Source organism: Apodemus sylvaticus, chromosome 2, assembly GCF_947179515.1.
Source record: "Apodemus sylvaticus chromosome 2, mApoSyl1.1, whole genome shotgun sequence".
Lineage (NCBI taxonomy): Eukaryota > Metazoa > Chordata > Mammalia > Rodentia > Muridae > Apodemus > Apodemus sylvaticus.
The window spans coordinates 146,584,460-146,610,483 of NC_067473.1; the positions used below are offsets into that span (position 1 = coordinate 146,584,460).

General features: G+C 44.0%; 1 protein-coding gene across 2 annotated transcripts in view; it reads right to left on the bottom strand.

Moving 5' to 3' along the window:
- Vgll4 (vestigial like family member 4) overlaps window positions 1-26,024 on the bottom strand; it is a 111,608-nt gene that overhangs the window by 76,534 nt on the left and 9,050 nt on the right. For both annotated transcript variants that reach the window (XM_052174582.1, XM_052174581.1), the window contains exon 2: window positions 24,201-24,276. In XM_052174582.1, the coding sequence (XP_052030542.1) occupies window positions 24,201-24,264 (64 nt within the window). In that variant the 5' untranslated portion in view covers window positions 24,265-24,276. The remainder of the gene's footprint in view (window positions 1-24,200; window positions 24,277-26,024) is intronic.

The window sequence follows — 26,024 nt, forward strand, 5'->3', positions numbered from 1 at the left end:
CCCCAAGATCTAAATAACTTTAAAAGTCTCACCATCTTTACATATTAAAAGTTCAATCCTTTTTAAAAGTCCAATGTCTTTTAAAATTCAAAGTTTTTTAAAAACTCAAAATCTCTTAACTGTGGGCTCCACTAAAATACTTTCTTTCTTCAAGAGGGAAACATATCAGGGCACAGTCACAACCAAAGGCAAAACTCAAACTCCAATGATTCAATGTCTAGGATCCAACTCACCATCTTCCAGGCTCCTCCAAGGGCTGGAAGTCACTTCTCCAGCTCTGCCCTTTGTAGCACATGCCTTGTCTTCTAGGCACCAACTGTCTGTTCTCCACTGCTGCTGCTGTTCTTGGTGGTCATCTCATGGCCCTGGCTGCACTCTGCTGTAACTAGGCTTCACCAATAGCCTCTCACAGGCTCTCTTCATGGTGCCAAGACTCAACTCCTATACATGACCCCATCAGTCCTGGGCCATCAATTGAACTGAGGCTACACCTTCACCAATGGCTTTCTATGGCCTCTCAAGGTGCAGAGCCTCAACTGCTCTTCATGACCCCTTCATCACTTCAAAACCAGAACCATCTGGGTGACTCTTATACAGTACCAAGTCCAGTTATGGCACAAAGTACAACCGTGGCTATCTCTGGGACACAGCCTCTGTGCTCTCAAAAAACACTTCCCAGAAGATTTCACCTCAGTGATGCTGGTCTCCTCTTAATCACCACTATTTCTTAGCTCCAGCTAACCAGCATCAATAGTCCCAGTAACACAAAGGTTTGCTTTAGTGGTTCTGGTATCTTGTTAATCACAACTGATTCTTTAGCCCCAGCTAACCAAAACCACAGAATCTTCACAATCAAATCATGGCCCTGATAAGAGTCTTTAATCTTCACTCAGAAATTTCACAAGCCAGGCCTCCATCTTCTGCACTGTTCTCAACATTATCTTCCAAGCTCCTACAGAACTTTCCACAGACTCTTAGCATCCCAGTGGCTCTTCTAGCTCAAAGCTCCAAAGTCCTTCCACAGTCCTCCCCAAAACATGGTCAAGTTGTCACAGGAATACCCTGTAATTGCCGGTAACAATTTGTCTTAGTTAAGGTCTTTATTCCCTACAGACTCTCTCTGGACCATCACTACATACTGTACCTGCATCCTGGATACATGTACTCATCCTGCATCTCCAAGCCACTTAGAGCTACTCTGAGCCACTCACCTCCACCAATATCTATTGTGACAGTCAGAGGTATGTGGCTGAAGACAGAAGCCATAGCTGGAACCCCTTTCTGTAGTAACAAAGGGCAGGCAAGTCTTCTGGTACCATCCCTCCATCTTACATAACATTACCATGTTTCATCTTCAGAATGCTGTCATTTCAATCTGCTTAAAGGTGGAGAGTGACAGCCTGTACTGCAACAGAATCCTGCATACCTCTTATCTGTTAGCTTTATCTTCCCCATTAGGCTGCACAATCAGGCAGGATCATTTCCATTTGTCTTTATATAACTCCTGTGTCTTGCCAGCAGACAGATGCAGCACCCAGAAGGGCCTCAATGAATACGCATACTGGACGAGGCTGTGGCTCAGGGGTAATGCATCTGCCTGTCATGCATGATGCCTAGGGTTTCATCCCCAGTACCACGGAAACCAAGAGAACAGAACAGGAGCTACCATGGTAGGGTGAGAGAACAGGAGGTCCAGCATGGAAGCCAGGTCCAGAGAGTTAACTCTAGAGCATCAGTACCGGCTCGGCATTTGATTCCAGAACAAAGGTTCCCTGCAAACAGAACTCTCCCGACTTGTGTCCTTGCAGTATCGAGTTCCTATCTTTTGGTTTTTTTGTTTGTTTATTTGGTTGGTTGGTTTTTCTTTTTTGTTTGTTTGGGTTTGGGGGAGGTTGTTTTGTTTTGTTTGAGGCAGGGTCTCATAATATAGCCCTAGCTGTCCTGGAACTCACTATGTAGACCTGACTGGCTTCAAACTCAAGAGATATCCACCTCCATGCCTCTTCCTTCCAAGTGCTGGGATTAAAGGTGTGCATCACTGTCTTGATTTTCTGTCTTTAAACTATAGGAAACAATACATTTCTTCAAGATAAAGAGAGAAAGCAAGACAGGAAAGGGGGAAAGGGGGAAAGGGGGAAAGGGGGAAGGGGGAAAGGGGGAAAGGGGGAAAGGGGGGAAGGGAAGGGAAGGGAAGGGAAGGGAAGGGAAGGGAAGGGAAGGGAAGGGAAGGAAGAAATCAGACTACACTAGTGTAATTTTCAAATCACTAGGAAGGCAGAGATGGGAGAATTCACCTACATAGTAAATTCCACGCCATACAGGGCTACATAGTGAGTGCCTCAAAAAATAAATGAGAAAGAATGTGTGTGTGTGTGTGTGTGTGTGTGTGTGCGCGCGCGCGCACCTCTCTGTGAGTGCAACTCTGTGTGTATGTATGCCTGTGTGTATGTGTATGTGAATGTGTGTGTGCCTATGTGTGTGAGAGAGAGTGTTTATGGGTATGTGTGTGTGCCTATGTGTCTGTATGTATGTGTGTATGTGATTGTGTGTGTGTGTGTGTGTGATTTGTACTAGTCTTAAATTCCTGGGCTTGAACTCAGTGTGCATGTGTGAAGATCAGAGGTCAACTCACAGAAGGCAGTTCTCCTCTCCATGTGAGTCTCAGGGTAATACTCAAGTCCTCAGGCTTGGCAGAAAGAATCTTTACCTGCTGAGCCATCTTGCTGGCCCAATAAAAATTTCCCCTAAGTAAGTAAGAAGAGCAAACTCTAACCATGAAAGTACAGTAAATGCAAATTCCTAATAACGGTCCTTAATCATCGTCATCAAACATCCTCCACTGCCCGTCAGTAGCATGGTCGTGTCACCACAAGCCCATGAGCCAAGTATTAGTCCATCAGTGACTCCAACATTACTAGGTGACAAGAATCTGTCTGCTTCATTAATCATCATTTGGGACTGCTACTGGGCTTGTGGCTCACACAGACTGAACCATCATGATGCACAACATGCATTTATCACTACACGGCTATTTCTTTTCAACTCATCTTCCATGAAGCCACTTCCTAAACCTCTGCTGTCAGCCAACTCGATGCCAAGCAAGCACGTCAGCAGCACAAACCTCCATGTTTGGGCCCTGCCCCTGCCAGACAAGGCCCTATCACAGACAAGTGCCATCAGCCCCAGACCTCATTTCCTTTCTCTCTCCATCCTTCCCAACCTAGCGCCTCCCATAGTTAAGAGAAAGACACTTGCTATATTACCCAGGCTAGCCTTAAAAGTCCTGATCTCAAGCAATCCTCCTGTCTCAGCTTCCAAGAAGCCATGATAATGGGTGCAAACCACAGTACCCAGGTGCATGGCAGTTTCTTTCTATTTAAAATAAGACACATTTCCGCTCCCTCCCGTGTAACAGGCTTATATTTCCAAGTGTCTCCAGCTCCGGATGAGAAGGATCTCAATCAGCTGGGTTGCTGAGGCCTCTTCAGAATGCATGCCCATGGCTACTACTCAGTGTGCTGGAACTAGGAACCCAGCATGAGGTGTTTGAACATCCATACCCCAGACAGGTTTCAATCTGTGTTATGTACAAGTAGGACCATTAATACTGCTATTAAACAGTAGTAAAAGTCACTTATTTTTTCTGAGACTAAAGTGGACGTGACTAAAACGTCTGTTAACTTCCTATACCATTTTCCCACATTCTTGGTGGTAGGAAAGTATGTAAAAGTGTGAATGGGAATTGAAGACAATAAGTAAAACAGGGCCCCAGACCTTAGCACGACTCACTCCATGATGGAAGTACCATCCAGGACATAAAGGAAAACGAAAATCTAATCCATCAAAGACAATCATTCTGGGAAAATCTCTAACCTTGCTTTTTAGCTTCTGTAGTTCTACTTCTGGCTAACTGTTCTTATTAACTGAAGTTTGTCAACCCAGACATAGGTTTTGCGTTTAAAAGCTCTTCCTGAGATGCAGTTGCTCACCGGTTAAGAAAGACTTTCTATTGGCCTAACCCCACATAGGAGTGTCTGGTGGATCCTACACAATGGTAATGAGATGACAGTGTGGCCTCAAGCACAGACAATGAAGTCTGTTGAAGAAGAGGGGACTTAGATAAACACCCCAGACTGCTTAAGAAAACACCAAAATGCAACATAGTCAACTGAGAAAATCAAAAAAAGCATTCTTACCTTGATAAAGCCCTGAGGCACTCTTGGGACTCGAGTCAAGCACACCAGCACCCAGAGCCTAGAATCACTTCTGAGCACTGGAGGCATAGAGAGCCACCCACCTCTGAGGGGCAGTGAGCACCCTGAGGGGTCTCACTCTAAGGGTTTATAAGCTAAACTTTACTTTTGGTTTTGCTTTCTGTTTGTTTGTTTTAAATTCAACTGGGTAAATTCCACAAAGCTAGACTCTGGCTCAAAGCCCAGGATTCCAGTCACATGCCTTTCAAAAACAGATTTTCAAAAATGCCCGGAATTTTTTTTTTTTCTAAAATAACATCTGCCTAAAATTCTAGTCAAAACTCTTGATCTACCAGCCCAATGGTCTCTGCCTATGAGCCTCCCTCTTTCTTTGGCTCCCTTTGGGTTGTGCACTGTGCAGCTGTTGCTGGCTGTTCAGGTAGACAGAAGCCATCACCGTAACAAACAGCAAATCCACACACATCTGCCCTACCAAGATAGTTTTCTTGGCCAAACTATGCTACTAAATAAGAGGGAGAATTTTTTATTTGTTTATTTTACTAAGTAACATTATTTCAAGCAGAATAAAGAAAATCAAGAGAATAGATGGGTAGGGGTTCTCGAGCGCACCCCCTCCGACCTGAGAGCAATGATACCACAGGGTAAGAGAGAACTAACTCCCACAAGTTGTCTGACCTCTGACCTCTACACATGTGCATCTGTGTGGACATGTATATATGCTTATGTGCCCCAGCACCGAAGGATGTAGAAACAGGACGATTGCTGGGGCTTGCTGGCTTCCAGGCTCGCCGGGACAATGTGAACCCTGTGCTCAAGAGACCTCACCTCAAAGGAATAAGCAGAGTGGTGGAGGAGGATAAGGATATTCTCTTCTGGTCTCTGTGTACATGCATGGGTGTGCATGGACCCACACACACAAACACACACATACACACATTAATCTATGCCTATAGAAGTTGGTCTCTGAGCATGTGCATAGGTGTATGCATCTACACACACATACACACACACATACACACACACATACATTAATCTATGCCTATAGAAGTCGGTCTCTGAGCATGTGCATAGGTGTATGCATCTACACACACACACACATACACACACACGCACACACACATTAATCTATGCCTATAGAAGTTGGCCTCTGAACATGTGCATAGGTGTATGCATCTACACACACATACACACTAAACACATACCTATATAAATTCTGCAGGGCTTCCCCTCCAGCCAGGGTCTTAGATTGTGTGCACTATGTTTCCTGGTTAGGCTTCCATTGCTTTGACAAAGACCATAACCAAAGGCAACACGGGGAGAAAAGTTTATTTCAGCGCACATGTCCCGATGTCCTGATCACTGTCCACCATCAAGAGAAATCAGGGCAGGAACCCAAGGCAGAAACTGAAGCAAGAGACCAGGGAGAAACTCTGCTTACGGGTTTGCTCAGCCTGCTTTTTTATATACCTGAGGATCATCTGACCAGGGCTGGCACCACCCGCAGAAGGCTAGGCCCTCCCATATCAATAATCAATCATGAAAATGCCACACAGACCTACATACAGGGTAATCTTATGGAGGCATTTTCTCAATTAAGATTTCCTTTTCCCAGCCGGGTGGTGGTGGCGCACGCCTGTAATCCCAGCACTCCGGGAAGCAGAGGCAGGCGAATTTCTGAGTTCGAGGCCAGCCTGGTCCACAGAGTGAGTTCCAGGACAGCCAGGGCTACACAGAGAAACCCTGCCGTAAAGTTGAAAAAAAAAAAAAACACTAAACAGCATACTATAACATCAGAAAGTAACAAATATTATAAAAAGAAGCACGGACAACCTTGCTAGCAGACCACCACCGCAGAGTTGCAGTTTAACTGGTCAACTGAAAGGTGTGCGTGTTCCAGTATCTCAATAATGCAAAGACCTGTGACCAGAGCTGCATCTTCAGCATCCCCGTTTCCTGCCACTTTAAACATCAGGTGACAACGGCACCATGATGCAGTCCCCACTCAGCTCCCAGAAAGCCAGCAGCTGGACTTCTGAATCGTGGGACCCTCTGAGAAACCTGACCAGCTCAGAGAAAAAGGCCTGGGCCATGGGGCTGAGGGTTCCCCAGATGGCCTTCAGGAGTCACCCTATACTAGGACTCAGACCAAAAGTTCTATACCCAGAATTTCTGAACTCCACCATTTCTTCCCTGAGAAAATAATTAGATATTTATCAAAGTTCAAATGTGGCAAAGTTCAAATCAAAGGAGCAACACAAGCCAGATGTGGTGGCATAGATCTTTAATCTCAATGCTTGGGAGGGAGAGGCAGGTAGATCTCTGAATTCAAGGCCAGCCTAGTCTACTGAGCAAGTTCCAGGGAAGCCAGGACTTCACAGAAACACTGTCTTAAATGTATGTATGTATGTATGTAGATATATATAAGAATATATGTATAATATACACATGTTATATGTGTAATAAATGTATATTTACATATAATATATTATTTTATTAAAATACTAAAATAAATATGTAAAATATATATATATATATAATTAAAGAAAGCAGGGTAGGGTGAGAATAGTAGAGCATGTGTTTAACATGTATGAAGCCCTAGGTCTGATACCCAGCAGCACACATACACACATACACACACACACACACACACACACACACCTCTGAAAAAAAAATGAACCTAAAAAAACATCATTTGCCTCAAAGTAACAAACATACCATCTATCAAATCTAGTATGGTGCTTTAAATAACTATAAGAAAGAGAATGACACCATTAGATTTTTTTAAAAAATAATTAGAGGAAGCATTAGAAAATAAGGTTGGGGACAAAAGTTTGAGAGTGGCCTGTGCAAGGGGCAAGGGGTCTGTCTTGGGGTGGGGGAAAGGAACAAAACAAAACAACTGGAGATGGCAAGAAGAATGCAGATGAAAAGCTGGCCATGTCAGGTTCACAAAACCAGAAAAATCCTGTTGCCATGGAGTTAGCAGACACAAGCAAAGAGAACAATGAAAGTATGGCCGGACAGTGGTGGCGCACGCCTTTAATCCCAGCACTTGGGAGGCAGAGGCGGCAGATTTCTGAGTTCGAGCCTGGTTTATAGAGTGAGTTCCAGAACAGCCAGGGCTACACAGAGAAACCCTGTCTCAAACAAACAAACAAACAAAAAAACCAATGAAATTATGTACAAGGTACCCAGGAAACAATTCACAGGTTGAAGGGTTGTTCTGAGCTGCCAAATGGAGAAAGAAAACAAACAAACAAACAAACAAACCAAAAATCATCTACAACAACCGAGGCTCGAGGGTACAGCTGGCAGAGGGGTAAGCCCTGATATCCTACCTGGCACAGTATAACTACAGTTAGCAACAATCATCCTCTAAAATATAACAGAGGGTGATGAGAGCTGAACCTGGGGCCTCACACAAGCTAGGCAAGCCATTTACCACCAAGCTATACTCCCATCTCAAAGAGAGGGTTCCGAATATCCCCACGTGCAAATAAAAAAATAAATAAATGTTTAAGCAAGGAGTAAGCCAGTTCCCCTAACCTGATCTTTACCCAGGACAAAATATTACATAGTATCCCCAAAATATGTATGGCTGCTATATATCAATTCTTATTTCTTTAATATACGCTCACAAGACAATGTTGTGGATTTTCAGACCGAGAGTGACAAAGAGATGATCCCAACAGTTTCTGTGAGGGAAAAAATGGGTTGCCTATTTCAGACAAAAGCTCTGAACAGCTACAAACTATGTACAGCCACACTCTCGAGGCTGAGGAGAGGAACAAAAGATTCACTGCCAACCTGGGCTACAGGGTAAAACCTGTGTAAAAGGGAGGGAGAGGCCTGAAGCTTCCCATTTCCTAACAGAAACTCAAGGTCAGAAGACACCAGGCTCACACATCCCGATCCTGAAGGAAAACTGCCAACAACTCTATGCTCAGTCAAGCTGTCGGCCGATGGGAGCAGAGCATCTCAAAGGCCTCTGGCCTCCATCTGCTGCTCCTCAGAGCAAAGTGACAGAGCAAGCCTTAAAGACCAACCGGAGGATGATGAAGAGCTTCTGGGAATGAGGGTGAAGAGGGATCCCAAGAGAGCCCAGCTTGCATGTTAGTCACCCGAGCACACCAGCCTTGCCCCACGTACGTCCTTTCCGACTCTAGAAGCCACAGTCACCTGCAGCATCACCTTATTAACTCCTTAACAAAACTCTGACACAGCGGTCCCCATTCACTGCTACTGTGCCTTTTTCTTTTTGAGAATTTCATACATGAATACTGATGGGGGGGTCAACCTTGAAGAAGACTCCCCTCTCTTCACTCCTAATCTAGAGGGGGCAGTTTGTGATATTTTCCCCCCACCCTGAAATGTCTACTGGTATTTTCATTGTTCAGGTCTTAGTTCCAAGGCTATATTGTTGAGATTTCTTGGGAGCAGCTCCCTGTCGTATGTAGAAGATACCATCTCACAGCAGACATGGCTTTTTACTTAATTGAGGCTTAGAAAGATTAATCTCCAGGGTCACATGGCTGTCAGAGGCAACCTCAGGCAGTTGGTCTTTTGCAAGTATAGTCATGACCTCAGCAGGGTGTTAAGAAGAAGCACATGCTCGGACATCAGAAGAGTCAGAACAAAGAAACGAGTAATGAGATGGAGGGACTAAGTCAGAAGACTGAGAAAGAGATGAACCCTGGGGGGATAGCAGACACTCCTCAGAAATACCAAACCCCACAGTTGCTCAAGTCTGCTAGGTACAATGGCAGCTCCTCTGGGAACCTGAGATGTCTCTAAATGGCTGGAAATACTTCAATCAGTATAAACGGTGCACCGACCATTTCTTACTGTCTTCTTTGTGAATAAGAAAAAAGTCTACACATGTTCAGCACAGATACTACAACTTTTTGCTTTGGTATGTTCTTTAAAATATATAATAATTTTTATTCTTTGAAAATATCACAATTATTTTAATTGTACACTTTAAAAATTAGATTTATTCATTTTACATGTGTGTGGTGCCTGCACTTATGTAGGTGCACCATGTGCATGCTTGGGGCCCTCTGGAGGTGGGAAGAGGACATCAGATCCCCTGGGGTGAGTTACCCATGTAACTCCCTGGAGGTGCTGGGAATTGAACCTGGGTCCTCAGCAAGAGCAACAGGTGCTCTTAACTGTGGAGCCATTTATCTAGCTGAACTTTTCATAAATGTATACAGTGCACACAGGCCATATCCAATCCCTCATGCCCTCCCTCCAGCTCTCCACTACCCCATCCTATCTCCCTCCCAACTTTCCTATGGCCCTCGGCCAATCAGCACTGCTCGCCTCCACTGGACGCGAGCCACCTACTCAGTGCACCCACTACGAAAAGCCCAGAAATGAACAACCAGCAATACTTATTTCCTGACTTTAAAATCGTGTCCCCCTTTTTCCAAATGTAAAAGGAAGGATAAAGGAAAAAGTAGTAAGAGGAAAGAATGAGGAAAATAAGAGGAAATAGAGAGGAAGTAAAGGCTACTCCGGGGCTGGGGCATTACTTAGTGGGGTGTACCTGCACAGCAAGTGTGAGAACCTGGCTTCCATCCCCAAAATCGGCAGAGAAAAAAAGGTTGGAAATGCAGGCCTCAGAGTTTACAAGGTGGCTTTAGAGCATCCTACCACAATAGCATCAGGCGAGAAGCCTCACTCCTCACTAAGTCAAAATGCCCTTCAAAGCATGCCTTCCGGCTTCCTCACAGTACAAAGGAGCACACTGGCCACTGCCTCTCCGGTGTGCTGCACTTGCTGTTAGGAACACCCCTGCAGCCTCAGTGTGCTCATCTGACTCTGCCCGCTTGTTGACTCACAAGCCAGCTCAGGGCTGTACTCAGGTACTTAGCCTCATCGTGTCCTGGGGACTGAATTCGGGATCTCAGACAAGCTAGGAAACGTACTGTGCTCCTGACTTACACCCCAGCTGGTTAGTTATTTTTTGTTTGTTTGTTTTTTGGATTTGGATTTTTTGAGACAGGATTTCTCTGTATAGCCCTGGCTGTCCTGGAACTCACTCTGTAGACCAGACCGGTCTCGAACTCAGAAATCCGCCTGCCTCTGCCTCCCAGAGTGCTGGGATTACAGGCATGCGCCACCACTGCCCGGCTTCCAGCTGGTTAGTTAAAAAGTAAAACGGTTCATGGGAGGGTAAAACCCTGGATAGAAAGCAAAGCTATAAATGTATTATATATAAGTTATCTGCTCCATAAGCCTTTACAGAAGCTCACCGGAACAAGGGCCACTGGGTGTGGTAGCTCACGTGCAGTCCTGACAACAGAGAAGAGAAGAAAGGTCCAAGAACCCCTTCAAGACCAGCCTGGGCCACAAGGCAAGGCAGCCCCAAAATAAGACAACGTCTGTTCTTACGAAAGGGAATCTGACTAACATCTGACACCTGTTCTGCCAGAAGAGCGATTGGAACTATTTTTAGATCTCTTAAGAAATGAGGCAATAAACACCATTTGGTTAATCATTTCCAATCAAAGCATATACAGGGCATAAACTACCCTGGGTGGAGCTGAAGCACCTATTCAAAGTCTAATTTGTACTAATAGGTTAATGTTGGACTCAGTGTAAACGGCTCTGATTCTCTGTCCATATTCCCTGCATTTCACTCCCATACCATAATAGACTCTGCCCATTTCTGTTGCATAAAAATACATTTTCCCATTGGGCACAAGCCTTTAATACAAACACTGGGAGGCAGAGACAGGTGGATTTCTGTGAGTTCCAGGCCAGCCAGGGCTAGATAAAGAGACCATGTTTCAAAACAACAACAACAACAACAACAACACCCCTTTCCCATGCACATACAGGCAGAGCTGAGTGGACTCAATGGCTTAAAAAGAAAACGTAAAGTACTGAGATGGAAGGCCGCAGGTGGAGGGCAGGCAGAGCCAAGGGACTGGATGAGACTCCCATCAAAATACATTATATGCGTGGATGACATTCTCAAACACAAAGAAGGAAAACATATACATTTCCGTTTCTGTTTGTTTTTTGGTTTTCGAGATAGGGTGTGTCTGTCTAGCCCTGGCTGTCCTGGAACTCTTTCTATAGACCAAGCTGGACTTAAACTCGCCAGTATCTACCTGCCTCTGCCCCCTGAGTGCTGGGCTAAAAGGCATGGCCCTCCCCTGCCTGCTTTCCTTTTCTGTTTTATTGCTGTGTTTTCTGGACCTGAGTCTCACTAGGTTGCCCAGGCTGATTTGGGATTCACCACCACCTAGCCAATGATGACCTCAAACTCACAGGCCTCCTGCCTCAGTCTCCCCAGCTCTAGGACTGCCTTGGGTCCTCCTCTCTCTTTCTCTTAGCTACACTTCTCCTAAGGCTCTAAACCCATAGACAATGAATATGAACAACTCAAAACTCCTTACACAGTAAACGCCTTACACAGTAAAACCCTCTTTATCACACCCGCAGGCCATTCATTGCACTAACAAAGAGCTAAAGAACAGGCACTCAAGTTGATGTGTTATCTAGAAAGAAAGAAAGAAAGAAAGAAAGAAAGAAAGAAAGAAAGAAAGAAAGAAAGAAAGAAAGAAAGAAAGAAAGAAAGAAAAACTAGTCAAATATCCAACACAGGGGCCATTAATAATGTCTGTGACACAGTAAATTAATACAAATTTTTTAAAAGATATAAAAATAACAGTTAATAAAGGTGTTTGGAAGCCGGGCGGTGGTGGCGTACACCTGTAATCCCAGCACTCTGGGAGGCAGAGGCAGGCGGATTTCTGAGTTCGAGGCCAGCCTGGTCTACAGAGTGAGTTCCAGGACAGCCAGGGCTATACAGAGAAACCCTGTCTCGAAAAAACAAAACAAAACAAAACAAAAAAATAAAAAATAAAAATAAAAATAAAGGTGTTTGGAGAGCTGGAGAGAAAAATAACAGGAAGCAACAATCACTATTCCCTAATATCTCTTAACAACAATGGACTCAACTCCCCAATAAAAAGACATAGACTAATGAAATATTTCTCATGTAAATTTTCAGTTTTATCAGAAAATGTTTATAATTCCTCTTTTAATTAATTTAGTAATTTTTATGTCTACCATTTTATCTGAATTATTTTTCATGATAATCTTCAATTTTAATGTCTTTCTATATACTTCCTCTATTTTATCAGAAATGTTTTCAATGTTAGTCTTTGATTTTATCACAAATGTTTCTAACTCCACCTTCAATTAATTTAGAAATTTTTTATATCTACCATTCTATATGTAAAATTTTCCATGAAATAGTCAATTTTAATGTGCTTGTCTATTTATTTCTTGAATTTTACCAGAAATATTTTCCATGTAAATCTTCAATGTTATCTGAAAATGTTTGTAATTCCACTTTCAATCAACTTAGAATTATCTTTATGTCTATCATTTTATCTATATAATTTCCATGATAATCTTTAATTTTAACATGTTTTTTCTATATATTTCTTCAATTTTATCAGAAATATTTTCCATGTAAATCTTCAAGTTTATCAGAAAATGTTTATAATTCCACTTTCAATCAACTTAGGAATACTTTTATACCTACTTTTATTATGTCTATATAAAATTTTCCATGATAATCTTCAATTCTAACATATTTCTCTACAGTTTTATCAGAAATATTTTCCACGTAAATCTTCAATTCTATCATAAAATGTTTCTATTCCATATTTCAATTAATTTAGCAATGTTTTACATGTCTACCACTTTACTCTTTAATTCTCCATGAAAAATGTCAATTTTAACATGTTTATCTGAAATATTTTCCATGTAAATCTTTTAATTTTATCATAAAGTGTTTTTTATTTTCCTTTACTTCCCTTTTCAATAAATAAAAAAAAAAATTAAAAAAAAAAAAAGAGTCTGGACTGTTCCCACAGAGGACCTGAGTTTATTTCCCAGCATCCATAGCAGGGCTCCCAAGCACCGGTACCTCCGTCCATCTCCAGGAGAGCCAGTGCCCTGTATACATGCCCACTCACAAATGCACACATCCATATAACTAACAATAAAAGTAAACATTTTAATAGAATACTAATAAGCACGTAGCCCCATTGGTAGACTGCTTGCCTGGCATACGGGAAGCCCTGAACTGAATCTCCAGTGCTGTTTAAAACCAGGTGCAGATCTTGCAGATCTAGCCGATCTTGCAGAGGACTCATGTTCAGGTCCCAGCACCTGCTTGGTGGCTCACAACTATCTGTAAAGTTTCAGGAGAACTGATCAACTCTTCTGACCTGTGCATGTGGTACATAGAAAACACATAGACAAAACATTCATGCATATAAAATACATATGACACTGCGTGCATGTGGTACATAGAAAACACATAAGACAAAACATTCATGCATATAAAATAAATAAACCATATTTTTTTTTTGTAAAAAAGGTGTGCTTGCTTACAGCCAGGGTGGTTGGAAATTCAAGGTCATCCTTGGCTACATAATGACTTCAAGGCCAGCCTGGGCTACTGGAGATTTTTTTTCTCACTAATAACAATAATGACAGGGCATTCCTCCCTTGGAGCCCCTCCCCAGAAGTTCTTTCTTTTCCATAATTTGTATCTGCACAACTCAAATAATAATCAATAATATTGTTACTTCAGAATTTTGTTTCTGAAAGTATGAAACTGAAGAGAACAGAAAAAGTCACTAAGTGTAGACCAGGCTGGGCTTACATACACAGGCTGTGCCTGCCTCGGCCTCCTGAGTACACTGCAGGGGCTCGCAGTCTTGACTGGGGGTTGCTTGGGGTCTTTCCATTTTTACCAGCTCTGCAATGAGTGATGCAAATACCAGACTATGCTCTTAGGGCACATTCCTAGGAATGGGGCTCAGGTAATTAGGCAGAAATGGGCTTTCGTGTTGTTGTTTTGTTTTGTGCTTTCGCTGGCCTGATGCTTCTCGGCCTCTGGGTTTCCAGTAGCGGGGACCACAGAGATGCTGAACTTGAAGGCTTTCCGGAGGAAGAGTATGCTTTTTTTGAGGCACCAGAAACTGAACCTGGGTCCCCACAGGAGAAGGGCAAGCACTCCATCACCTAAGTCATGGCCCTGGCCATGCTGCTTTACAACGAAAATGAGCAACTGAGCAGTGGATGGGTAGCTCTGGGTTTACTTCTCAGGAACAGGGCTCAAAGCTCTCAACCATCCCGGAAAACTCTAGACCTCAACATTTCAGAACATCCTACTTTTCACTCTGAATGGGAAAAAAATGACTAGGAAGGGAAGAAAAATGCTTTAATGTATAATTTTAATATGTTCGTTGCACCAGTCAGAACTGTCCTGAGAACCAGGGTTTAGGTTTTTAAGCAAGGGGCCCTACAGAGTTCAAGGACAGCCTGGTCTACATAGAAAGTTCCAGGCAACTCAGGGCTCATGGTTAAGAGAAAGAAAGAAGTTGGGGGGACAGAGATTGGTCAAAGGCAGGGAGCGAGGACTGGCACAGCAGAGTGGGGTGCTAGTCTGGCTCCCACAAGATACTGGGTTCTAACTCCTGACCCACACAGCACAAAGAAAGGGATCACGTTCCTGTTTTCCTGTTGTCACGGCCCCCGCCTCCGTCCCTGAACCTGCTCCCGAGTCATAGGGACCCACACAGCGGCTTACGTTGGGGCTTTCCCTATGAGTGACAGGCCACTGCAGGCTTAGGCTTTAATGTCCTCTCCCTAGATCTGTGTCTTAAGTTGCTTTTTCTTTTTTTGATTTTGTTTTTTTCATCTGAACCCACCTGCCTCTCCTCTGACAGAAAAGTAGCCCCCTTCCTAAATTTCTAGCACTGTTTTTTTTTTTAATATCCATTTTGTTGTTGTTTTAAAGGACTGTTGACAATGGGAAATCCATGGATTCAGATTTCAGTTTGTCCTTTAGAAGCCCCAAAGGAGATATTCATTTCGATTTTTTTTCTTTTTTTTTATTCGATATATTCTTTATTTACATTTCAAATGATTTCCCCTTTCCTGGCTCCCCACTCCCCGAAAGTCCCATAAGCCCTCTTCCCTCCCCCTGTTCCCCCATCTACCCCTTCCCACTTCCCTGTTCTGGTTTTGCCCTATACTGCTGCACTGAGTCTTTCCAGAACCAGGGGTCATTTCAATTTCAAATTGTTAGGAACTGCAGAGCCTTTCCTAGGCCCCCAGGTTACAGCTCCCCTGATCACTGGGATTTATTCTGAAGGTCAATGGATATCACCTGCAATCCCAGCAGAGACGTGAAATAGTGTGACAAGTTCAAAGTCAGCCCGGGCTAGCTACACGAGCCTTTGTCTAGTATGTTTGTACAACAGTCTAGTATGGCTGTACAGTATGTACAGTCTAGTATGGTTGTACAACCTTACTAGAGCAGGGAACCGTGAAGGCCAGCCTGGGCTACATTACAAGACTTTATATCAAAAAAAAAAAAAAAAAAAAAAAAAAAAAAAAAAAAGGACCTCAAGGGTTAGAGAGAAGGCTCAGCAGTTCAAAGCACAGCTGCTGATCTTGCAGCGGACCCAAATTCAGTTCTCAGCACGCAAGTCAGGGACTCTGGCTCTGTGGGCTCTATACTCACGTGCACACACTCCTAGATAAACTAGCCTCAAGTATGCATACACAGAGGGAGACACACACAAGAAATTTATCTTGGATTCAGTTAATTTTCTAAAAATTAGATCAGTCTAATTAGTGAAATCAGTTCTCTGAAACAAGAGACACTTAAGCAACATTTTACAGAGTGAGGAAAGAAACACTCTGCATAAGGCTTGCAGTGCGGAACGAGCCCGCGCCCTTTACCCAACGTGAAAGGCAAAGATTTATTCATTTCATTTACGAGGAATGGAGAGTTCAATTCAACGAAATGGCAGCTGCAGCAACTCTAAACACAAGAAGGATGCAGCCGTTTGATTGTTCAGACTTGATTCGATTTCTCTGCAAGTGGGAACGCTAAGGTAATACTGTTACACATTACACCCTCATCAAATGCTCAGGCAACAAGAATTCTGGGAGCCCAGGACATTCATCTCTAAGAAAGCAAAAGACAAGAAGAGATGCAGCAATTGTCTTTTAGCAAGAGAAAAACCTGAATGGGAAGGGAAAATATGCAACAGCAAAATTAATTTCCGAGTCTGGGGAGCTGGTGACCGCCTGCAATCCATGCATTCAGGATGAGCAGGGGCCTTGAACGACACAGGTAGAAAGAAAAAAATATAGCTATATATGAAATTCTCAAAAAAAATCTTTTCTTTTTATTTTTTAATTGAAGCCAGCAAGATGGCTCAGTGGGTAAAAGGTGTTTACTGCCAGGCCTGACAACCTGACAACCCCCAGAGGCCACATGGTAGGGGAGAACCCACTCCTGCAAGTCGGCCTCTGATACCAAAAACCATGATACTACACCCGATACTAAGACCATGGCACATGTGCACAGACACAGATGCCCTCACCCAAGCACGTTTACACATACACGCATAGACACAGACACACTCAGATACATAAATGTTGATTTTTTTTTTAATTAATTTCCTCATGGAGAATAACAGAGCTATGTGAGGACTCACAGAGCATCTTCCTTCCATGTTTAGACATCCATCCGACACCGTCACTCACATCTAGGATGGGGAGGGATAGTATGAGGGAGGGTGACGGTACAGTAAGGCTGGGCATAGCGGGCTTGCTTTTAGTCCCAGCAGGGGCAGAGAAATCTCTGTGAGTTCAAGCCTTGTCTACACAGAGTCTTCAGACCAGTCAGGAAAAAAAAAAAACAAAAAAACAAAAAAACAGAGGGTGCTGTAAAAGAAATCCACTGGCACTGAGGGATCCCTCAGTAGTGGCTCACTCGAGTCATATGTGAGGGTCTGGGTTGATCCCTAGCACTTCAAAGTGGAAAAACAACAAAAGAAAACAATCTACTGTTGCCTTCTGTGACTAGACCAGAAGCCGGTTAGAAGTCCAATCTGGCTAGAGAACTCACAGAATTCTAAAGCTTGTGAATTAGCATGAATTTTGCATAAAGCTCATAGAATTTTGCATAGAGAGCAGGTTTTCCTCAACAATTACAGAATTTGACAATGCTAACCCCATAATCCATGAAAAATCAACTGGCTGGAGCCACTGTGTGCTGGCAAACAAAAACCTAAATAAAAAAAAAAAAAAAAAAAAGTAATGAAGTCTCTATAAAAGGAAAGGAAATTAAGGCCGAGGCACTTGCCACATGCATCATGGCAGACCTGAGCTCTCTAGAGCTTAACTGAGGCACAGAAAGTTGCTCGGGCTGCTGAGCTGAGGAGGCTGTCTCTCTGCAGGAACACCAGCCTACCCATGCTTCCGCAACGCCCCTTACTACCAGACTTCATGGGTGATTTAAAAGCAAGGTGGTCCTGGGCACACTATGCTAACCAGAGCGCACATAGAAAACATCTCAAGACCACGTACCACAGCGGGCACTGGCAGCCCAGGGCTGGTGGAGAAGATGCATCTAACAAAGACAGCTGGAAGGGCTGGCAGAGGATCCTCATGATGAAGAAAGACCAAGAGGCAGGGATTAGCCAACAGAATGGCAAAAAAGTCTTTCACTGATGATGATGAGAGATCACATCTTCACATCTTCACAGAGAGATGGCCAGGTGATTAAGAGCTCTAGCTGCTCTTCCAGAGGACCCAGGTTCAGTTCCCAGCACCCACACGGTGCTCACAGCCATCTGTAATTCCAGTTCCAGGGATCTTTCTGCCTTCCATGGGCACCTGGTGTGCATGTGGTTCATGAAGAGACAAGCAGGAAAAACACTTACAAAATAAAATAAGAAAATGTTAAAATAATTTTTTTAAATTAAGGCCTTCCATGTATTCTTGCCCTGATATTATAATTTGAATTGCAAATGACATGAAAATAGCCTGTAACCTTTTTATATGGAGTAAAGGAAAACATGGGTTTCTAAAAGGTTGAGAAATATTTGTCTAAAGGAAACATAACCCAGCCTCGAGTGTCTGAAGAGCTATTCAGTGCTGTTTTCTACATCCATTATGCTAATTAACAAGCCACTTTATTTCTCCACAGCACAGATCCATTTCTAACACTCATTATGCTAATCAGATCTGATATGAAACTATAAAAACAGCAGATTTTAAACAGCTGCCTCTGGAGAAAAGCCCTTCTGACTAAATGCCTAGCCTGGGATGCAAATTTAATTGGGGTAACTGCCCTCGCCCAGAAAGTGGCTCAAGCAAGCTCAGAACACTACCTCATCTCTTGTGTTTAAGCTAAGAAGCAAAAGGCAGCTTGGAAGGCAGAGGGTGGCCAGAGATGGGAGTGTGCGCCTGGCTCCCTAGCGGATGCTCTGGACGCCATCAAAAATAGAAGAGACCAAGAGAAGGACCCTCAACACCCTGTGATAGCCAATCCTGAAGAGCTTTGCAATACTCAGCAGTGGCTAACCTCATCTATCAGTTATTCTTATTTGAGGCCAGATCTCATGTATCTCAGACTAGCCTCACACTTGCTATGTAGCCAATAATGACCTTCAACTTCTGATCCTTCTGTCTTCACCTACAAAATACTGGGATTATCACACCGAGCTAATAGTTCCCCTTCTGGAAAAGGGAAAGAGCATGTTGAGTTTTGCAGAGATGGGGGAGGGGCGGTTTCTTTGTTTTAATCTTTAATTAGGTATCTAGCTTCTACAGGCCTAATTTTCTCTGGTATTTCCAAGATAACCTGCTTGTGAGTTCTTGCTATAAAAATCAAAAGAAAATGTTTTCTAAACTGCAGTGTGCTGTCAAATACAATGAGGTGCAGAATGGCTATGCTCATTATAAGTCTGTTTCACTGGTGTTAAGTAAATCAGTTCCACAGAGAGGAGTCACACTCCAGTGGCGATTTTATTGCCAATGAATGTTTCTTAAGTGCCTACCATATGCACCAAATGGTGTGTGCTTGTGCTTGGGACATAAGGCAGAAGGAAGGGAATGCACCCTCAGCAGGCAGAGGTTCCAATCAACAGACTCTCAGGATCCAGGCCTTTTGTTACAAGGGACTATTTTGACATCATACTTTTCTGAAGTATAAATTAATGAAACCAGGATTCTGTTAACTCAGAAACACAGACAGTAAAGTAAAAGGCCACACTCCAGCTAGGGGTTCCTGATCAATTTGCCTCCCTCATTTCATGGAGCCAGAGTTCAGGTAGACGCATGCTAAGCTCCTGGGTGTGCCTGTATATAATTCTTGTATACTACATCTCAACAGAAACTGCCTTCTGGCTACCTGGCTGTCTGCTCAGGTCCACTTCTGCAGGCTAGATGCCCCAGTTAGCTGCATTTCCACGGCTCATATGTTGGTCAGGCCTCTGTCTTAGTCAGGGTTTCTATTCCTGCACAAACATCATGACCAAGAAGCAAGTTGGGGAGGAAAGGGTTTATTCAGCTTACACTTCCACATTGCTGTTCATCACCAAAGGAAGTCAGGACTAGAAGTCAAGCAGGTCAGGAAGCAGGAACTGCTGCAGAGACAACTGAGGCATCCCTCAATTCTTACTGGCTTGCTTCCCCTGACTTGCTCAGCTTGCTTTCTTATAAAACCCAAGACTACCAGCCCAGGAATGGCACCACCCACAAGGGGCCCTCCCCGCTTGATCACTGATTGAGCAAATGCCCCACAGCTGGATCTCATGGAGGCACTTCCCCAACTGCAGCTCCTTTCTCTGTGATAACTCCAGCTTGGGTCAAGTTGACACACAAAACCAGCCAGTACAGCCTCCTAGTACATCAGAGGACAAAGTCCTCAAAGCAGAGACATGTCCTCAAGGTTGTTCAAACATGGGTCTCAATTCGTCACCTTGGGCCGTACTTTTGTCACAATGGACCTTACTGGAACCACACTGTACAGTCAGAGTGTGGGGTTCTCTTCAGAGCTTCAGATCAGTTCTATGATGAGGGCATGGACTACTCTGGCATAGGTACCATCTTCAAACTGTTCTAAAGCTACAAATTTAGATTTTGAGAGGAGAGGCAAGATCATGAGCAGAAAGCAAGGAGGAAGAAGCAAAGAGTGTCCCTGCACAGGCTGGTTTGATGTGAGGGCTGGTGCAAGTGCTCACCATCCTCTGGGCTCAGAGAATGCTGAGTGCGTTTTCACTGGGGCATGATCTGTCATTTTCCCCCTCTGCTTCTTCTTTTTGGTTGTTGTCTGAGACTGGATTTCACTATGTAGTTCTGGCTGTCCTAGAACTCATGACATAGATCAGGCTGGCCTCAAACTCACAAAGAGCCACCTGCCTCTACCCCTCCCATGTGTTGGGATTAAAGGCGTGTACCACCACTTCCTGGCAAGATCTGTGATTTTAAAGTGGAGATGGGTTTATTAAAATATTTTAATACATTCCTTAAGCATAAGGGTTAAGATGAAAGAGAGGCATTCTGAGAGAAAAGACACACCCTAGAACACAGGTATAGAGTTCTCAGAAAAGAGTTACCCAAAAGATTTCAATCAAAGCATGAAAACCAGTTAAAATATCTTAGAGTTAAAATATACAAGAAAAAATAACACACATTTTGTAAGTATCACAATAAGATAAGGTACAATATAAAAGACACCAAAGTGGGAACCTGCAAGATGGATGATGGATATACTGGTTTGAATCAGAAATGTCCCCATGGTCTTGGGCTTTTAAACACTCAGTCCCCAGTGGTGGCACTGTTTGGGGAGGATTAGGAGGTGTGGTCTTGCAGGAGGAAGTAAGTCGCTGGGGCGGACTGGGTGTTTAGCACTAGTCTTGCCCTTCTCCAGTTCATACTCTCTGCTTCCTGACTGCAGCTCAACATGGGCGCTTCAGCTTCCCATTCCTGCTGCCTGCCGGACCTGCCATTATGAACGCTAACCCTCTGGAAACATAACCCCAAATACATTTTCTTCTACAAATTACCTTGGTCATGATATTTTATCACAGCAATATAGAAGAACCAATACAGTGGAAAAGACACTTGCCACCAAGTTGATGAATAGGGCTCAACCCTAGAAGCCATATGGTAGGAGGGGAAACACAGTGCCACAACCTTGTCCTCTGACTTTCACATGTGTGCCATAGCATGGGCACACCCACACATATACAAATATCCACACAAACAAATACAAAAATAAAGACACAGAGGTATTATTATTCTGTCGAGTACCTAGTCCCTTTATTTTGATCACTTTTTTTTTAACTGCTAAATGAATAAGAATTAAAAAAAAAAAAAGCTAAGGCCACCCCGACCTCATCATGGACAATCCTGAGAGGAGAGATTCTCCCAGACGAAGAGAACAAGAATAGCATTTTCACTAAGCACGTTCCAGGCGTGCCCTGGTTGGCCATGGAATTAACCAGTCTCATGAGTGGCAGAATGCTTATTTTGGGTAAATTTATTCCTTCTAGGCTGCCCAGATAAGCTACTATTTATTGTGTTACTACAAAACCTCCCTTTCTCTATTTACTTTCGCTGGTGCCTTGGATATTGCCTTTGTTCTCTGCTGGATGACCTCATGCAGCCTTAAAGCTATCAGGTACCTCAGGCCTTCCATTCGTTCCCAGACACTAGAACAATCATATGCTCCAAAAGGCCCCAAGTTTTCGGTTCTCTGGGAGCCGAAGAAAAGTGGAGAGACTCATCTGGGTCACTGAGATGTGCTGGGAAGCTGATCTCAAGGAACAGCTCTGTGTTCGTAACAAGACACCCAAATCAGATTATACACACACACACAAGGCTTTTTAAAAGTGTTGGGGAGAATGTTAACCACCCCTAAAGTGTAAGAGCAATTTATAACAAAAGCCAAAATAGAATTAATCTAGGGCGGAGTAAGCTGAGTCGGGCTGGGCTGCTCCAGATAAGTCTTAAGAAATCTGGTGAGAGATGCTGGGCGTCAGGATCCACCAACTGTGTCTCTAAGCCGCGTGAATTCCCAGGGACTCACGGAAGGAAACACCACTACTGTACCGGATGGCCGTAGAAAATGCAATGTCTTGAGTCCTTTGAACCTGACCGTACCACACAGAACAAGACCACAAGAAAATCCTCTCAAATGTTGCCAGGGACTGAGTGTGGCTTAGCAGCCACAAGGCTCCCTGGGTCATTCCCTAAGATCACACAAAAAGAAGCATTTCCATGTCAATAGCCACTACAGACATCTTTGCACGCACGTGCCCCCTCTTCTTTGCAAAACCAGAGCCCAACAAGCTCCAACCATGTGGGGAGGATTCCAGAAAGCACACCAGCCCATTCCTGAACCAACAGGAGTCCCCAGAAGAAAGGAATGTCCCTCCATGTTCCTGGGTCTCTCCTCTCTGATCACCCTTCCATGTGATCCACTCTTATTCTGGGAAACACCATGCCAGGCCAGGGCCTTGTGGGCAGAGAGCAAGATGTCCTCCCCCAAACTTGGCAGTAATTTTTTTCTGATGGCTCTGCCTGGTATACTCATCTCCCCTGCTACACATTTTGAGCTTCTATAAAAATATGTTCCTACACTCTACAAGAGAAGGGACTGTCCCTTCATCATTATGTCCTCGTTATATAGCCATCATTCGTGAAACTGGAACCTAGGTAGGTTACTTCCTGAATAAATTGATCCTAGAACAGAGATTCAAGAATTTGGGGAAGGGAGACCTGAGAAGAGGTGGGGTCGGGTAGGGGTATGCAGAGAACAAGAAAACTCTTCAATTCTACACTCGAAGGGCCACACTTAACATTGATTTAAATTAGCTGTTCTTAACCTGTGCAGGTGGAGTGACCCTTTTATAGGGATCACCTAAGACCATCAGAAAACACGGAAATTTACATAATGATTTATCACAGTAGCAAAATCACAGCAATGAAGTAGTAACAAAAATAATTTTATGGTTGGGGGGTCACCACATCATGAGGAACTATTAAAAGGCCACTGCATTAGGAAGGTTGAAAACCACTGTCTCGAATGATCCCAGCCCAGGGTACTAACATACAGAAAGTCAAATTTGACCTAGAGGGAACTTTCCCATCAGCCATTGCCAGCATGCAACACATCCCAGACAGCTATTCAAGTCAGCCGGGGTGCTGCCATCTTAGGCCACTGAGGAGTATTCTGATGTTCCAATAAAACTCTGTCACCAGGGCTGCCTCTCCCTGTGGCCTTGGAAATGATACTCAGCATCCCAAAGCTTCCTTTCCCCTGGGGAGAGGGGTAATTACACCGCATCACAATTCATTCAGTCACAGCCCCCAGTAATCAAAAGCTCAATACTGGAGAACTGTGAGTGGCTAGACTCATGGTTATCTTGTCCAATCACTTCTCTAAATGATGAGCTTGTGTGACTGGGGAGATGGAGGGGGTGCAGAGAACCCCTTGATGGCACTGAAGACTAAAAACCACTGGCAGCAAACACATGAGCCATCAAATCCCTAGAGCACTTTGGTGGGCAGACATCATTCCCATTCTTGATTATGGAACCAGGCTTGGAAAAGTTGGCCCAACCGCTATCAGCAAGCACTGTGCAGCATGAGGTCATGAAACTCAAAGAGGACATGAAACTCAAAGAATATCAGGCATGGGTGGTGCACATCTTTCTTCCCAGCACTGTGACTTCAGGACCAGACTGGTCCACACAATGAATTCCAGGTTAGCCAGGGCTACACAGTGTGACACTGTCTCAAACAAACAAACAAAAGAATTATCTTCATTGCCCATCTCAAAAGGCAAGCTGCAGGAGAACAAGTCATATTTCAAGCACCCAAAGAAACAGCTAAAATGTGTGGATGAGGCTCTGCTGTGGAGCACTTCTCTGGCATGCACAGGGCTCTGGGTTCTATCCTCCAAACTACCACAAATACAAATAAACCATCTCCTAGTGTTTGGAAGTGGGAATGAGGGCAGCACACTGTTATCTTTGTTGGAAAAGCAGCCAAAATTGCCAGCACACAGTCACAAAACTAGGCAGAGAAGTGGGCGGTTTTAACTCAGCGCAGCAAACAGGTGACTAGACTTACGTTTTTCATCATCTGCATGCACCAGAGAGGCTGCCCTGGACAATACATCCAACGGTGTCTCCATTCCTGGGTGAGCCTGCAGAGGGAAAGAATAGGTCAGGAAAACTAAAACAAAACAAAACAAAACAAAACAAAACAAAACAAAAAAAACATAAGCAGAACTTGCAAGACTCATCTGGAATCCTGGTAGCTAACAGTGTACTGGGGTTACAGCCTGACATGTGCACTAAGCATACACAAGGCCCTGAGTTCAAGCCCAGTACTGAAAAGAGGACTGAAGATAATTCTGTCAGTCAGCAAAGTAACTCCTCCAATCTCCAATCAATGAGCAAGCGCCTCCTCCCCCAAGTGCAAACCTCCTCCTCCTCCTCCTCCTCCTCCTCCTCCTCCTCCTCCTCCTCCTCCTCCTCCTCTTCTTCTTCTTCTTCTTCTTCTTCTTCTTCTCCTTCTTCTCCTTCATCTTCCCCTTCCCCTTCCTCCTCCTCCTTTTTTTTTTTTTTTTTTTTTTTGAGACAACATTTCTCTGTGTAGCCCTGGCTGTCCTGGAACTCACTCTATAGATCAGGCTGGCCTCAAACTCAGAAATCCACCTGCCTCTGCCTTCCAAATGCTGGGATTAAGGCATGTTCCACCACTGCCTGGTGCAAACCTCTTTTCTAGAGTAAAGTTGCTACAGCTTAGAAGACAGCAGGGCCCTGGTCAGGAATGGAAACTGGGGCAAAACTGCCAAGCCCAGAAACCCTGTTGGAGCTCAGAGGAGAGAGATTGAGAATGTTCACCCCTGTGTCACTAGTGTTTATAAATGTGTATGTGCATTCCTAGCGAGCCTGTGTAGACACGCCCCATAAAAATTAGTCTGGGGAACAAAAGCTGTCTGTGATCATGGCATTGCCACTGGCCTGAGAGTCTGGAGGTGGCGTCATAGAGGCCAGTCTTTGCAGAAACAACTACAACTGCACTATTCTGTCCTTTTGCCCTCCTGGCTGAGAGACATTGAGCGACTACAAGGATCTCAGGATAGCCAGAGAGCTGCAGCTTCGAATCTGCAGTGTGTGCCCGAAATGCTGAACCTTCTAATGGGTTAAAGCAAATTTTGAGTCTGATAGGTTTCTTTTAGGTGTTACATCATATGGTGTACCTTGGGACAACTGGCACTGATTTCTGTGCCACAGTGTTTTATGAACCTGCTTGCTTTGCAGCCCTGTGCGGTGAACCCCAGGCTGGCATGCTCCACAGACCTTACCACCAGACCTCTGGTGGAATGGTTCCCAGAGATTATGATGTCGGTGTAAAAGCAGAGGCTGCAAGAGATTTAAAGGAAGAACAAATCCCTAGAAAACGAGGCTGGTTCTGACCAGTTTTCTTTTCTGAATAAAGCAACCCCACCAAATAAACACATTCAATTATCATGGGAACACACACTATTAATTCAGGAACTAAGGGGGAAAAGTTCAAAACTGCACTTTTTAAACACCCAGCATTTATTTGGTACTTGTCAACGTTTCCTGTGACCTACTATGAAGGTCACACAGTGCAAGGACCTTGGACTTTGCTTTGTAATACAAATACTTCAGTTCTCTAAGGAGGCATCAGTCCCTGACCTTGCAGTATGACCTCACTCGGTAAACCCAGAATATGTACTTGGTGTTAAATAAAGGACAAAGACAACCGGAAGTCTCCAGAGTCTGCGGTCTGTGTGGCACATGACACTCCAGGAACTCAAGCTACAGGAATGGGTTCCAAAGCACTGCTTTGAGATGGCTCGGTGGTTAAAAACACTTGCTGCTCCTGCAGAGGACCTGGGTTTGATTCCCAGCTCTTACG